The 16,159-nt window shown below is 45.9% G+C and overlaps 1 protein-coding gene across 1 annotated transcript in view; it reads left to right on the top strand.

Annotated features, from left to right (window-relative positions):
* The first annotated feature begins 194 nt into the window (after positions 1–194).
* PAAF1 (proteasomal ATPase associated factor 1) overlaps positions 195–16,159 on the top strand; it is a 74,582-nt gene continuing 58,617 nt past the window's right edge. The window contains exons 1-4 of the mRNA XM_082244294.1: positions 195–284; positions 8,721–8,761; positions 11,324–11,427; positions 15,183–15,272. Coding sequence (XP_082100420.1) covers positions 238–284; positions 8,721–8,761; positions 11,324–11,427; positions 15,183–15,272 — 282 coding nt within the window. The 5' untranslated portion in view covers positions 195–237. The remainder of the gene's footprint in view (positions 285–8,720; positions 8,762–11,323; positions 11,428–15,182; positions 15,273–16,159) is intronic.

Here is a 16,159-nt window from a genome sequence, read left to right as displayed (position 1 = left end):
CGCATAGAGCATGCGCAGTAGGCTTACTCATCACTTCCGGTTTCAGATTCTGTCAGGTAACGATATTCTGATACGAACACCGAAAACTATATTTTGCCACAATCACCAAACACGTCACTATCGCAGAACACTGGCAATGGAGACATGGGGTGTGGTTTTTTTTTTTTTTACCTCGTAATATTCTACTTCTGGAGGGGTTTCCACAAGAACTTCCGGGTGTGTTTGGTCTCCAGCAAAATGGCTGCCAAGATTTACATCCAGAGTGACTGGGCTCAGAGTCTCAGGTGATTGTGGGGAGAAATCAGGATGTTTTTATTATTATGATGATGGAAAGTGTGTGTAATTATTATCAGGGTGTTGTTATTATTATGGGATGTCACATGATGGGGAGTATGCTGTGTGTGGGGGAGGGGGTTCAGTTGAGGTAATGTGTGTTTTATGAACACCTTGTAGGTGTTTGCTTCCTTTTTATACCAAGATGTGGCGGATAACAGCCGTTTCCTCCGCTGGAGGTTTGCATTTTTTGCTCATGGGAGTGTCCATGGCTCTTTCTGTCTTCCCATTGTGTATTGGACGGGTCGCTCCACCCCCAAAGTGAGTTTTCGGGTTATGGGTGACGTCTGCGGTTCCCAGGTCGCCGGCTGCCTCCTGCCGCCACATAAAAACTCTCTGTGAGATGTGAAATACATGGAAGTAGTACTGAGGGCTCAGTGATTAGTGACGAAACGCGTTCTAGGGAAGCCGTGAGACGTAACTCGGGAAATGTTTGGCTGGTATTGGTGCCCATGGGCCTTGTTTACATTTAACCTGGCAGCCAGAGGGGGGCGCTATACATTTAGCAACAATAAACCACAGGTTGTGTTCAACGGGGCAGCACCAATGCCAAATGCAACCCTTTGCAGCGAATGGGGTTGCAATGTCCTGTAGTCAACGCAGTTGGGGCACACAGCTGCAGGCTTTCCGGGGTTAAACCAGGTGGTGAGGAGGTGACCTAACACCTCTGAAATGTGATTTGTCGCAGATCACTTTTCAGAGGAGGGGCAGTGACAGCCGCTCTTGTAAACAAGGCCAAAAACTTGCATACTGTGCAGCTCACCACCGCCGCCTCCTGGTCACCAGGGTGGATTTGATTTAAATAATATATTTTAACCACTTCAGCTCCAGGAGTGCACTCCCCAACCCTGCACTATGTATGTAACGCAGTCCCCAACCCTGCACTATGTATGTAACGCAATCCCCAACCCTGCACTCTGTATGTAGCGCACTCCCCAACCCTGCACTCTGTATGTAGCGCACTCCCCAACCCTGCACTCTGTATGTAGTGCGCTCCCCAACCCTGCACTCTGTATGTAGTGCGCTCCCCAACCCTGCACTCTGTATGTAGTGCGCTCCCCAAACCTGCACTCTGTATGTAGTGCGCTCCCCAACCCTGCACTCTATATATAGTGCGCTCCCCAACCCTGCACTCTATATGTAGTGCGCTCCCCAACCCTGCACTCTGTATGTAGTGCGCTCCCCAACCCTGCACTCTGTATGTAGTGCGCTCCCCAACCCTGCACTATGTATGTAGTGCGCTCCCCAACCCTGCACTCTGTATGTAGTGCGCTCCCCAACCCTGCACTCTGTATGTAGCGCGCTCCCCAGCCCTGCACTCTGTATATAGCGCACTCCCCAACTCTGCACTCTGTATGTAGTGCGCTCCCCAACCCTGCACTCTGTATGTAGTGCGCTCCCCAACCCTGCACTCTGTATATAGCGCACTCCCAAACCCTGCACTCTGTATATAGCGCACTCCCCAACCCTGCACTCTGTATGTATCGCGCTCCCCAACCCTGCACTCTGTATGTATCGCGCTCCCCAACCCTGCACTCTGTATATAGCGCACTCCCCAACCCTGCACTCTGTATATAGCGCACTCCCCAACCCTGCACTCTGTATGTAGCGCACTCCCCAACCCTGCACTCTGTATGTAGCGCACTCCCCAACCCTGCACTCTGTATGTAGCGCACTCCCCAACCCTGCACTCTGTATGTAGCGCACTCCCCAACCCTGCACTCTGTATGTAGCGCACTCCCCAACCCTGCACTCTGTATGTAGCGCACTCCCCAACCCTGCACTCTGTATGTAGCGCACTCCCCAACCCTGCACTCTGTATGTAGCGCACTCCCCAACCCTGCACTCTGTATGTTGCGCACTCCCCAACCCTGAACTCTGTATGTAGAGCGCTCCCCAACCCTGCACTCTGTATGTAGCGCGCTCCCCAACCCTGCACTCTGTATATAGCGCACTCCCCAACCCTGCACTCTGTATGTTGCGCACCCCCCGTCACATCAGCCACATCAGCCTTCAGTCCTTCTCTGTCAGCTGGGGAGCTAGTGCACGTGATCGGCGGCTCTGATGGCTGCTGGCCACTCTCGATCTCCCGCTGGTGACAGAGAAGGACGGATGGCTGATGTAAACACAGCCGTCTGTCCTTCTCCCTGAAGTGATCACAGATGTCATGTGATCCTTCTATATAGGATCAAATGTCTCTGTGATGATCTCACAAGCCACGCCCCCGCACAGTTAGAATCACTTCCCTAGGCATACATTTAACCCCTTGATCACCCACATTGTTAACCCCTTCCCTGCCAGTGTCATTGTTACAGTAACAGAGCATATTGTTAGCACTGATTACTGCAGTAATGTCGCTGGTCCCCCCAAAAGTGCCAAAAATGTCAGTTAGGGGTCCGATCTGTCCGCCCCAATGTCGCAGTACCGCAAAAAAAAATCGCAGATCGCCGCCATTACGCGTTAAAAAAAAACAACAAAAATGACAAAAATCTTTCCCATAGTTAGTAAACGCAATAAGTTTTGCGCAAACCAATCAAAATACGCTTATTGCGATTTTTATTTTATTTTTTTTTTACCAAAAATATGTAGCAGAAAATGTTAAAAAAATTTTGATTTTTACTTTTTTTTTTTTTTGAGTATTTCATATAAGAGTGTAAAAAATATTTATTTTTTATAGCGCAAAAAAATAAAAATCGCAGAGGTAATCAAATACCACCAAAAGAAAGTTCTATTTGTGGGGGAAAAAAAGGACGTCAGTTTCATTTGGGTACAGCTTCGCACGACCGTTAAAGTCACGCAGTGCCGAATCGCAAAATAGCGGCCTGGTCATTGAGCAGCCAAATCCTCCAGGACTAAAGTGGTTAACCACTTACCGCATACTAACGTAGGGCTATGTCGGTAAACTTTGCGGTAGTGTACCGGGGGTGATGCCTCTAGCTAGAGGCATCATCCCGGTACCGTGGTTTAGAGCCGACGGTTGGCTTTCCGTCGGTACCGACCGATGCGGCTCGGGAGCCGCTCGATCAGTACCCGGGGGGGCGGGAGGGGACGTCCCCCCCCCCCTCCCGCCGCCTTCCGTGGCTTTGCTCGGGGCTCCCGTCCCACCGGGAGCCCCGAGCACCCAGCCGGCACGTCCGCCGGCTGGATGGAGTCCCGATGAATGCCGGAAACGGCATCGATCGGGTCTCCGATGACGTAACCCGGAGGCGGCGTCCATGACGTCACGTCCGGGTTACTGTGCTGCAAAAGGCGGCAAATTTGAAAAACGGCTGTATGCAAAAATGCAGTTTTCGGGGTTTTGCATACAGGGAAGTGTAGTGGAGGGGTTTGGGGTCTTTTAGACCCTCGATCCCTCCATAAAGTGTACCTGTCACTACATATTGGTGTCACAAGGGATGTTTACATTGCTTGTGACAGCAATAAAAGTGATCAGATTTTTTTTTTTTTTAAACTTTAATAAAGTTAAAAAAATAAAATAAATGGGAAAAAAAAAAAAATTTAGCCGCCCCCGTCCCCGTTAGCTCGCGCACAAAAAAAAACGTATATGGAAGTCGAGCCGCAAATGAAATCGCTGTTCAAACCACACATGTGAGGTATCGCCGCGATCGCCAGAGCGTGAGCAATAATTTAAAAAAAAGAGCTACACTAACTCTAAACTGGTAACCGTTAAATAAATTTAAAGCGTCGCAGATTGAGATCTCTATTGACCGTAGTTTGTCGCGATCCCACGGGGGGGCGCAATTTTAAACCGTAACATGTTGGGTATCTATTTACTCGGCGTGACATGTTCTTTCACAATGTACAAAAAAAATGGGCTAACTTTACTGTTTAGTATTTTTTAAAATTAGTGAAATGTGATTTTTCAAAAATTTTCCAAAAAAATGGCGCTTTAAAGACCGCTGCGCAAATACCGCGTGATAAAAAATATTACAATGACCGACATTTTATTCTCCAGAGTCTTTGCTAAAAAAAATATATATAATGTTTGGGGGTTCTAAGTAGTTTTCTAGGAAAAAATACTGATTTTAACACGTGAACAAAAAGTGTCCGAAATAGGGCTGGGGCTTAAGTGGTTAAAGAATACAATCCCTCTGCCTTGGTGGATGATGGGACTTGTAGTATTTTTCATCCACAGAGCCGCACCAAACTCAAATATGACAGGAACCAGCAGGGAGAAGAACCCCCCCCCCCCCCCCCAATTCTGTAGGTGGGGTAGCTATTTGAGGGTGGGGGGGCTTTGTACCCTAAATATGGGTACAGACAGAAGAATGGGATCTGACCACCAAAGCTCAACTCCAGCCATCTTTTCTTTTTACTTTCTTTTTACTTCTTTTTACTTCCTGCAAAGACAAGCACTCTTCAAGCTGTGAAGTGATATATTGCTTATGATGTCATCAGTCAGGAAGCAATTACTCAGTCTCCTCCCCCTTTCTAAAATATGATTCCGTGTACAGGGAGTGCAGAATTATTAGGCAAATGAGTATTTTTGAGGATTCATTTTATTATTGAACAACAACCATGTTCTCAATGAACCCAAAAAACTCATTAATATCAAAGCTGACTATTTTTGGAAGTAGTTTTTAGTTTTGTTTTTAGTTTTAGCTATTTTAGGGGGATATCTGTGTGTGCAGGTGACTATTACTGTGCATAATTATTAGGCAACTTAACAAAAATCAAATATACAGTATACCCATTTCCAGGGCTCGACAATCCCCGGGCGCCAGGTCGCATTTGCGACTAGAATTAGCGACCTGGCGCCTGGGGGTGCCCTGCAGAAGGTGTCCTGTCATTTTTGCCCGGACTTCCGCGCACGGAGTGCACGGACTTCCGGGCCGTCCGAAAATTGAGGCCCCCGGCTTTTCGGCCTACTTGAGATGACAGGCTTCCAATGGGGAACTGGCGCCCTCTTGTGGAGGCCGGGAGTAATGACTGTTGTAATGACTGTTTCCACTGCCTTTTTGTTCTCAATTCATTACCATCTCCCTGTCCAGTTAGTTACCTTTGACAGGGAGTGTGGTTATTATTATTTATTAAATTTTTTAAATGTAAAAAAAAAAATATTTTTTTCTTTTTTTTTTTTAAATTATTAAAAAAAAAAAAAAAAAATTCTTTTTTTTCCAATTATTAAAAAAAAAAAAAAAAAAAATATATAAAATATATATATATACTTTTTTTTTTTTCCTCATCGCCATGCCACAGCCAAAGGCCCCTTTCACACGGGCTGTCTGATCAGGTCCGCCTGTCAGTTTTTCAGGCAGACCTGATCGGACCCTTCATTCTCCTCTATGGAGCAGTAATCTGCCGCCATCTGATCCTGTCCACCAAAAACAGACGGATGGTGGTTCTATTTTCTATCCATCCCGTGGATCGGATCAGATGGCATCGGATGGAAAGAGACAGTCTGTTTTCATCCAATTGTGCTATAGAGGAGAGTGGGGTTCTAGTCGTATTTATGTGTAAATAAAGCTTGGTTGTTAAGTTTAAAAAAAAAAAAACTGGCTCCTAACTTTTTTAGCTAGCTCCTAGATTTCAGGAAAATTTGTCAAGCCCTGCCCATTTCAATTATTTATTTTTACCAGTGAAACCAATAGAACACCTCAACATTCACAAATATACATTTCTGACATTCAAAAACAAAAACAAATCAGTGACCAATATAGCCAGCTTTCTTTGCAAGGACACTCAAAAGCCTGCCATCCATGGATTCTGTCAGTGTTTTGATCTGTTCACCATCAACATTGCGTGCAGCAGCAACCACAGCCTCCCAGACACTGTTCAGAGAGGTGTACTGTTTTCCCTCCTTGTAAATCTCACATTTGATGATGGACCACAGGTTCTCAATGGGGTTCAGATCAGGTGAACAAGGAGGCCATGTCATTAGCTTTTCTTCTTTTATACCCTTTCTTGCCAGCCACGCTGTGGAGTACTTGGACGCGTGTGATGGAGCATTGTCCTGCATGAAAATCATGTTTTTCTTGAAGGATGCAGACTTCTTCCTGTACCACTGCTTGAAGAAGGTGTCTTCCAGAAACTGGCAGTAGGACTGGGAGTTGAGCTTGACTCCATCCTCAACCCGAAAAGGCCCCACAAGCTCATCTTTGATGATACCAGCCCAAACCAGTACTCCACCTCCACCTTGCTGGCGTCTGAGTCAGACTGGAGCTCTCTGCCCTTTACCAATCCAGCCACGGGCCCATCAAGACTCACTCTCATTTCATCAGTCCATAAAACCTTGAGATATTTCTTGGCCCAGTTTTGACGTTTCAGCTTGTGTGTCTTGTTCAGTGGTGGTCGTCTTTCAGCCTCTCTTACCTTGGCCATGTCTCTGAGTATTGCACACCTTGTGCTTTTGGGCACTCCAGTGATGTTGCAGCTCTGAAATATGGCCAAACTGGTGGCAAGTGGCATCTTGGCAGCTGCACGCTTGACTTTTCTCAGTTCATGGGCTGTTATTTTGCGCCTTGGTTTTTCCACACGCTTCTTGCGACCCTGTTGACTATTTTGAATGAAATGCTTGATTGTTCGATGATCACGCTTCAGAAGCTTTGCAGTTTTAAGAGTGCTGCATCCCTCTGCAATATATCTCACTATTTTTGACTTTTCTGAGCCTGTCAAGTCCTTCTTTTGACCCATTTTGCCCAAGGAAAGGAAGTTGCCTAATAATTATGCACACCTGATATAGGGTGTTGATGTCATTAGACCACACCCCTTCTCATTACAGAGATGCACATCACCTAATATGCTTAACCACTTTACGTCCGCTCACAGTAATACTACTGCGGCAGAGTGGCTCGTTATCGTCTGACGACGTAGTATTAACGTCGTCAGACACTCCCCCTACTGGGCGGCGCTTGCGCGCCGCCGGAGGCTCGCTCCCGCTGTTTTCATTCACAGCGGGAGTCGGGCCAGGGGAGGAGCAGCGGCGATCGCCGCTGCTCTGCCCCGATCGCCGGGGATCGAGTCTGGAGATCCGCCCGCCTGTGTAAACACAAGCGGACGGATCTCCATAGTGACAGGGAGTGACAGATCGGACTGTTCAGCATAGCTGGACATGCGATCTGTCCATGACTCACTCAGTCACCTCCCCCCCTACACGTCAGTAAGCACCAGGCATACATTAACCCCTCCCTCTCCAATAAAATTAACCCCTTCCCTGCCAGTGTCATTTTTACAGTAACAGTGCATATATATAGCACTGATTACTGCAGTAATGTCACTGGTACCCCCAAAAGTGTCAAAAATGTCAGTCAAGGGTCCGATCTGTCTGCCGCAATGTCGCAGTCCCACAAAAAAATCGCAGATCGCCGCCATTACGCGTTAAAAAAAAAAACACCAAAAATGACAGAAATCTTTCCCTTTGTTAGTAAACGCAATAACTTTTGCGCAAACCAATCAAAATACGCTTATTGCGATTTTTTTTTTTTACCAAACATAGGTAGCAGAAAACAAATTGGCCAAAAATTTTTAAAAAAATTGGTTTTTACATCTTTTTTGGGGGGAATTTCATATAAAAAAATGTTAAAAATATTGTTATTTTTTCAAAATAAACGCTCTTTTTTTGTTTATAGCGCAAAAAGTAAAAATCGCACAGGTGATCAAATACCACCAAAAGAAAGCTCCGTTTGTGGGAAAAAAAGGACGTAAATTTCGTTTGGGTACGGCGTCGCACGACCGCGCAATTGTCAGTTGAAGTCGCACAGCGCCGAATCGCAAAAAGTGGCCTGGACGGAAGACAGCAAAATCCTCCGGTGGTAAAGTGGTTAATTGGTAGTAGGCTTTCGAGCCTATACAGCTTGGAGTAATGCCTCGTACACACGTGCAGATTGTCGGCCGAAAATGTTCGGCCGCCGATTTTCGGCTTGTTAGTATGATGCTTCCGACAGCCGACAGCGCACTTTCGGCCGAAAAGAATCTGTCGTGCAAGCATTAAAATTTTTGTATGCCGACACCAGAACGGCCGATTGTTCGCCAGTCAATACAGAATTCAGCCGACAGACAGCAGATTTGCAGGACTGGGCATGCTCAGGAAAGAAAAAACACAGGGAAAGTTAACCATCACATGACATCACTTCTGCAGTCGGCTGTAGTCGGCGGACAAAATTCTTGTGCAGTCTTTTGCAGTTTTCAACAGACACGACAGCCCGGGGACAAAAGACGGCCGATCGTTCGGCCGACGATCTGCACGCGTGTACGGGGCTTAAGACAACGTGCATAAAGAGGATGATGTGGTCAAAATACTCATTTGCCTAATAATTCTGCACTCCCTGTATATTGTGACATGTCAAGAGTATTTTCATACAGATTGTACAGTTACTGATGTCTGTGTATTACTGTTGGGTCTTACGTCAAAGTATGGGCCTTAATCAGAAGGTTTTCTTCTCTTTTAGGAAGGTGGAAGGAGAGGCCTGGCTGTCCTGTAAGATTGCAGGTAATTCATCGGGGATTTGTAGCTTCTGACTTTTTTTTTTGTTTTTTTTGTGTGAATTTCCTCTTTGAACTTAGGTGGTAAAACTGTGGCTCAACCAACTGCTTTTACCGCAGTCCATGCAAATAAATCCTTACAGACCGCTAAAAAAAAAAAAAAATGAGTGGTGTCATGCTGTTGGCTCTGCCAAATGGCATTGGTCATGGAACTATGACATCATCAGATGGGAGGTCACTCATCCACAGCTCAAGGAACCCCTAACCGTTAACCACTGACCGCCCCACACAGATTTACTGCAGCAGGGGGGCTCAGCTGCGCATATTCGCGTAGATCTACGTATCATGTGCGCGCGGTCTCGGCGGTGCAATCTCCAGGGAAACTGATAGGAGAGCTGTCTGCCTATGTAAACAAAGCAGACGGCTCTCCTGTCAGACAGGCACAATGAGATTGTGTGTGTCAGCTAAGCTACAATCCCGATCTCTGTGTGCCTGTCACAGGGCCCTCCCCCTCACAGTTAGTAAGCACATTTAGGAGCACACTTAACCCTTTGATCACACCTCAGTATTAACCCCTTCCCTGCCAGTATCATTTATACAGTAACAGTACATATTATTTAGCACTGGTCACTGATCCCCAAAAAGTGTCACTTATCCTGGCCATACACCTGCCGAAAAATCGTTTGAAAATCTGTCATTTGGTCCAATCGTCCGTTTTTTCCTCCAGTTAATGGGCACAAATAGAAAATCGTTTTCAACTTTTTAGAGCCAAAAAATCGAAGCAACAGTTTTGAAAATCTGCCGGCCGACCGATAAACGAACGATAAATTGAAAGGTTAATGTGTTTCTCGGCCGACCTGTTTGCACTAGGTATATGTGACAAACTGAATTCATTTATGTGTATTGATTGATTTATCCTTCGAAATACGGTCATTACATGATGGCACGATCGTCTGCTCTCAGGGCCCGATATTTCGGCTAGTGTATGGCCAGCATTAGTGTCAGATCTGTCCGCCGCAATGTCGCTGTCCCGCTAAAAATCGCCGCTATTACTAATAAAAAAATAAATAAATTAATTAAAAGTCCAAAAATCTATCCCATAGTTTGTAAACGCAATAACTTTTGGCGCAAACCAATTAAAATACACTTTTTAGGAATTTTTTTTTTTAACCAAAAATATGTAGCAGAATACAAATTGGCCTTAACAGATAAAAAAAAAAAAATAGATTTTTTTTTTTACATTTTTTTATTGGGAATGTTTTATAGCGTAAAGGAAAAAATATTTAGTTTTTTCAAAATGGTCGCTTTTTTTTTTTTTTGTTTGTAGCGCAAAATCTAAAAATCGCAGAGGTGATCAAATACCACTAAAAGAAAGCTCTATTTGTGGGGGGGGGGGGGGGGAAAGGACATCAATTGTATTTGGTTACAGCGTGGAACGACCGCGCAATTGTTAAAGTAACGCAGTGCGAAATTTAAAAAAATGGCCTGATCATTAAGGGGGTAAAACCGTCCAGAGCTAAAGTGGTTGTAAAGGCTCAAGGTTTTTTTCCCTCATGCCTAGCTATGCATGAAACTTAAAAACCTTCTGTGTGCAACTCCCACCCCCATTACTTACCTGAGCCCCATCGCAACCAAGTGATGTGCACGAGAGCAGCGATTTACTAGAGTCGGTCTCCTCATTGGCTGAGACTGCAGTAGGAGCCAGTGAGCCAATGGGGAGAGCGCAGGGGTGGGGCTGAGCCACGCTCTGTGTCTAAATGGAGCAGCTTGCTATAGGGGGCACCCGGCAGGAGGGAGGGTCCAGGAGTGTCAATGGGGGACCCGAGAAGAGGAGGATCCGGGCTGCTCTGTGCAAAACCAACTGCACAGAGGAGGGAAGTAGAACAGGGTTGTTAGTTAAAATTAAAAAAACTTAACCTTTAATGCTAACCCTGGCTGTGATTGGCTGATCTAGAGGAGATGTACTTGAAGTCACTGATACTTCTTCTCTGCTAAGAAACCACACGGGTCTTCAAAGTTGAACCCGCATCCAATTCGCATGTCAGGAGATTGTGACTGGCTATCTATGGGACATATCCCAGGAGCGGCTCGGGTGCGAATTGCACAGCAGTCTTGTGCGCCTTCTTGTCCATTAGCCGAATTCAGTCAAAAAATTCGGAACTGAAATTGGACCTGAAGTGGTGAGCAGGGACGCAGCCGCTCCATGCGGTAGTGTGAACCCAGCCTTAGTGTTTCTCCTTATCGCGGTTATTCCCTACGCTTGATCTGTTATTGGTATACTCCATCTTATAGCTCGGTTCACCTCTAATTATGCCTATTACCACATAGCCGGTACTGTGTGTGAGTATTGGCAGGACCGCGTTCCCGGGAACATTTTTTTATGTGACAACGTTGTCAATTTTATAATGAATGCTGGAGGACATTTTGGGTTTTTTTGTACTTGATTAACTATTTTTTGTATTCAATAAAGTTTTTTTTTGAAGGTGAGACTGCAGTCTGTCCTCTCTTTAGAACTTCTGTTGTGGGGCATTTTCCCATCTTTGGTTATATGGATCTTTCTGCCTTCTAGGTAAACCCACCATCTATGGGAGTCTGAAGTGTGATGGGGTGGGCACGGATGGAGTCCCCAACATCACTTCCTCTGAAGAGTTTGTTGTTCATGAGATTACAAAGGTAAGTGTCACCTACTTACAGATCTAGTCAGGGCCGGCGCTACCTGTAAGGCGACCCAGGGAGTCGCCTAGGGCGCAACTCAGCAAGGGGTGCCAGCATCCTGCCTGTGGCACCCAGTCCCGGAATCAGTCCCGGCGGGTGCGGGCGGCGCCCCTCGTGGTGTGCTGTACCTGTGCTGGGCACTTTTCAGCTGAGGGAGTCTCAGGCCTGAACGCCGGGCTCCAGCGTCGGAAATATTCATACAAAGCGGTGGTGCCGTGCATGCGCATTATGTTCCCCTGCTGATGATGGCAGGGTAGACCTAATGCGCATGCGCGAGTCAGGACATCGGTAAAGTTTGAATCGGCGCCGACTCCTCCAGCCGCCAGGGTCAGTAGTCACTCACTCACTGTCTGAAGGGGTTTTAACCCCTTCAACTTGGGGGATGGGGGATGGGAGGTTGGAACACAGGCTCTCCATTGGTGATGGTGAGGCTCTTCATTGGTGAGGCTCTCTAGGTCTCTATATGATATAGAGACTTGGAGAGCCTCACCAATGACTATATCACATAGTATTGTAAATTAATAAAACGCAGGATTAATGTATCTGGTGTGGGGGGGGGGGGGAGGGCAGCAATTCTTATTTTGCCTAGGGCGCCAAAAATCCTTGCAGCGGCCCTGGATCTAGTGTTGGCCAGACAGTATTTGATATGCTGAGATTTATCCATTTCAACCCTCAGCTGAAATAATTGGGCTGTGTCAAAATGGGACTCCTATCAAGTTACCCCCCCCCCCCTCCCCTTCCTAAGCCCCTACTCCCCTGAATCTTTATAAAAAAAATGTAAACCCCTATACCTCCCCTTTTTCCCTACACTCTATTTACCAGATGATGATGTCACCAGGACTTTTTTTTTATCTTCTTCTGGAGGCGGGGGGGGGGGGGGGGGCATTCAACCGGAGTGATGCTGAGCAGTGGAAAGCCCAGCCTGCAGGAAGAAGCACCCCTAGGCTGGGCTCATAGAAAAAGGGAAGAATGAAAGAATGCCGTGCCATGAAGAGGACCTCTAGTGCTGGACTGAGGAGGAGGTTGGGGACAGCGCTGCAGTGTGGAAAAGGTGAGTAATATTTGGGTAAGGAGCGGACAAGGAGACAGCAAAAAAAAAATCCTGGTGTTCCACTTTAGCCCCAGCAGCCAATCAAATCATGTAATTACAAGTTGCATGCTAAAAAGATGGGATCCCTGTACTCGTCACTGTACTCACTGTCCTCATCACTGTGCTACTTCTCCTATCCCTGTCCTCGTCACTGTGCTACTTCTCCTTTCCCTGTCCTCATCACTGTGCTACTTCTCCTATCCCTGTCCAATCACTGTGCTTCTTCTCCTATCCCTGTCCTCATCACTGTGCTACTTCTCCTATCCCTGTCCTCATCACTGTGCTACTTCTCCTATCCCTGTCCTCATCACTGTGCTACTTCTCCTATCCCTGTCCTCATCACTGTGCTTCTTCTCCTATCCCTGTCCTCATCACTGTGCTTCTTCTCCTATCCCTGTCCTCATCACTGTGCTACTTCTCCTATCCCTGTCCTCATCACTGTGCTTCTTCTCCTATCCCTGTCCTCATCACTTTGCTACTTCTCCTTTCCCTGTCCTCATCACTGTGCTACTTCTCCTTTCCCTGTCCTCATCACTGTGCTACTTCTCCTATCCCTGTCCTCATCACTGTGCTACTTCTCCTATCCCTGTCCAATCACTGTGCTTCTTCTCCTATCCCTGTCCAATCACTGTGCTTCTTCTCCTATCCCTGTCCTCATCACTGTGCAACTTCTCCTATCCCTGTCCTCATCAATGTGCAACTTCTCCTATGCCTGTCCTCGTCACTGTGCAACTTCTCCTATGCCTGTCCTCGTCACTGTGCAACTACTCCTATCCCTGCCCTCGTCACTGTGCTTCTTCTCCTATCCCTGTCCACGTCACTGTGCTTCTTCTCCTATCCCTGTCCATGTCACTGTGCTTCTTCTCCTATCCCTGTCCTCGTCACTGTGCTTCTTCTCCTATCCCTGTCCTCGTCACTGTGCTTCTTCTCCTATCCCTGTCCTCGTCACTGTGCTACTTCTCCTATCCCTGTCCTCGTCACTGTGCTACTTCTCCTATCCCTGTCCTCGTCACTGTGCTACTTCTCCTATCCCTGTCCTCGTCACTGTGCTACTTCTCCTATCCCTGTCCTCGTCACTGTGCTACTTCTCCTATCCCTGTCCTCGTCACTGTGCTACTTCTCCTATCCCTGTCCTCGTCACTGTGCTACTTCTCCTATCCCTGTCCTCGTCACTGTGCTACTTCTCCTATCTCTGTCCAATCACAAGCTTGGCGTGGGTCCACGATTAAGCTTTTTCTGGGCAAAACATGAGTGAGGAATGGTCTGAGCAGACTTTCTTTGATTTTGTACTGGAACAATAACGTTTGGTGAAAGCTGATATCATTGGAGAGTGGCTTTGTTTCGTTTTTTTCCATGTAGGGGGCGCTGAAGAGCTCCATTGGCCAGCATTCGCTGCTACAACGATGAGCGAACAGCAGGAATATGAGCTGCAGCTTCATTTGGTATTGAAGGCTGGTCCATGACCGCCTGAACTCAGAGGCTGTGGGTTGAGTGACCACATGAACCAGCACAACCTGCGCTCTAGTGTGGTGTTCAGAGACTGATGGACTTTCAGTTTTCCACTCCAGAGATATGTTAAGTCACCATGTTTTTCTGCCCTCTTAGACCTGGGAAAGACCCGGTAACAAATGTACTAAAAAAAAAAAAGAGGGCGCCCCAGTCTAAGTGCATTATCTTAGTAAACTTTTTATTAATAAAATGTACACAGTTGTTATTGTCACGAAGACAAGTGTATGCCAACTCATCAAGAAATGCAGAGACGCGAGATCCAATGTACATATTTTCTTTAATGGGAAGAAACTTCTTGGGTCTAGTTTGACTAACGTGTTTCAAGGGGAGCCCCCTCTTCATCAGATGGGCTCTGATGAAGAGGGGACTCCCCTCGAAACGTGTTAGCTATCCATTACGCTGCTGTGCCCTTTTTTTTTTTTGTTTTTTAGAGTGTTTAAATAAGGTTGGCTGTCATTCATGCAAAAAGACTGAGGACATCTTGTGGCGGAAAAGAAGTATAGCAGGAAACTGCTCTGGACATAAGAATCCAGCAAACGCACATTTTTTAAAAAAATGTTTATTATTTTTTTTATTATATCTTTGAATGAGTTATTCATTTTTATTGATAAGAGTTCTGCTGTAAGTATACACGAGCAATTTCTCTGGTATTCTGAAGTACATCAATTTCAAAAAACATCCAAAAAGCAATTTTTTTAAATGTGAGTTATTAGAGTCACGTTAGCAATGCACAAATAAGATGAATAGAGAAAATGTAAACAAAAAAATAAATAAATTTGGGAAAAAGTAAAAGCAATTTTTTTTTTAAATGTGTTTAATATTAGAGTCACATTAGCAAAGCACAAATAAAATGTAAACAAAAAAAAAATTTGAAAAAGTAAAATAAAAAAAAAAAATCTCCTTTTTTGTTTTTACATGAACACTTTTTTGCTTCTCTTCAACTTCTAGTAAAACCAACACCAACAGAAAAAAAAAAACTATCCTCATGCAGCTGTTACGGCCGGAGCAATGGTTGCTTGTGATGCCCATCTTCCTATGTAGCAGCTTGAAATAATTTCTCAGGGGAGCCTCATACAATAATGAAGACAACATTTGTTCATTTTTTATTTTGCAGAAAAGCTTGTGGATCTCGTGTCCTGCTGAGAACGCTTCCAGTAAGTTCCTCGCCCCATACACCAGCTTCGCAAGGATCCATCAGAAAAGTGTAAGATATTTAGTTGTTTTTTTTATGGGTTAAAAAGTGAGATATAATGGTTTTAGGGGAATTTTAATTACATTTATTTCGTTTTTCAGTTATGAATGACTAATTGACAGGAAGTGCCATGATGTCCCCTCTCTTTCTGTGTAAACATAACGCAGAAGCATTTTGTTTACATTGCCTTCTACATTGGGTTCCCATGGAGCAGTCTGTAACAGGAAAGGAAACCCCAGGAGCTAATTGTTTAATCGTTTAACCCCTTCAGCCCCGGAAGTTCTTACCCCCTTAATGACGTTAAATACCGGAGTTATGGCAGCAGATAGCTGCAATAACCCCGGTATTTTTTTAAACTGCCGGTGGTCCTCTTTCACATAAGGATGGTCCCAGCAGTGGATTCACCGCAGGATCTCCCTTACGGTGCAGTGGGAGAGGCGCCCCTGCCGCTTCCTGGTCTTTTTCCCTGCTTACTGGACCCACCGGTAGTGGGGAAAACGATCCGGTCTGCGCTCCTCACAGGCAGGAAGTTGAGCGATGGCAAGATGGCCCTCACTCGACTCTATGACCTTGGAGGACCGGAGCAACGTCAAACGTCATCTTCTAGCAACGCATTTAGGGCCGGTTCACACTCTTGCGAGTGCGGCGATCGCATGTAATTCGGAGCGCACTGCTCCTTCATTACATGCGATCGGATGTGCGGATGCAAATTCAGCCATACACTTTGTATGGCTGAAATTCGCACTGCACCCGCACAAAAGACGCACAGGACCCTTTTTTTTCAAGCCTCATCAGGATCGGATCGCACAGCGGTTCACACTTGTGCGATCCGATCCTGTGCGAACTGTCAGATCGCGCTGCGATATACGATCAAACTGGGGTTGTCGTTAATATTTAAT

The sequence above is a fragment of the Pelophylax lessonae genome (genome assembly GCF_965119305.1).
Source record: "Pelophylax lessonae genome assembly, chromosome: 2".
Classification (NCBI taxonomy): domain Eukaryota; kingdom Metazoa; phylum Chordata; class Amphibia; order Anura; family Ranidae; genus Pelophylax; species Pelophylax lessonae.
This window is presented reverse-complemented; position numbering and strand designations above follow the sequence as displayed.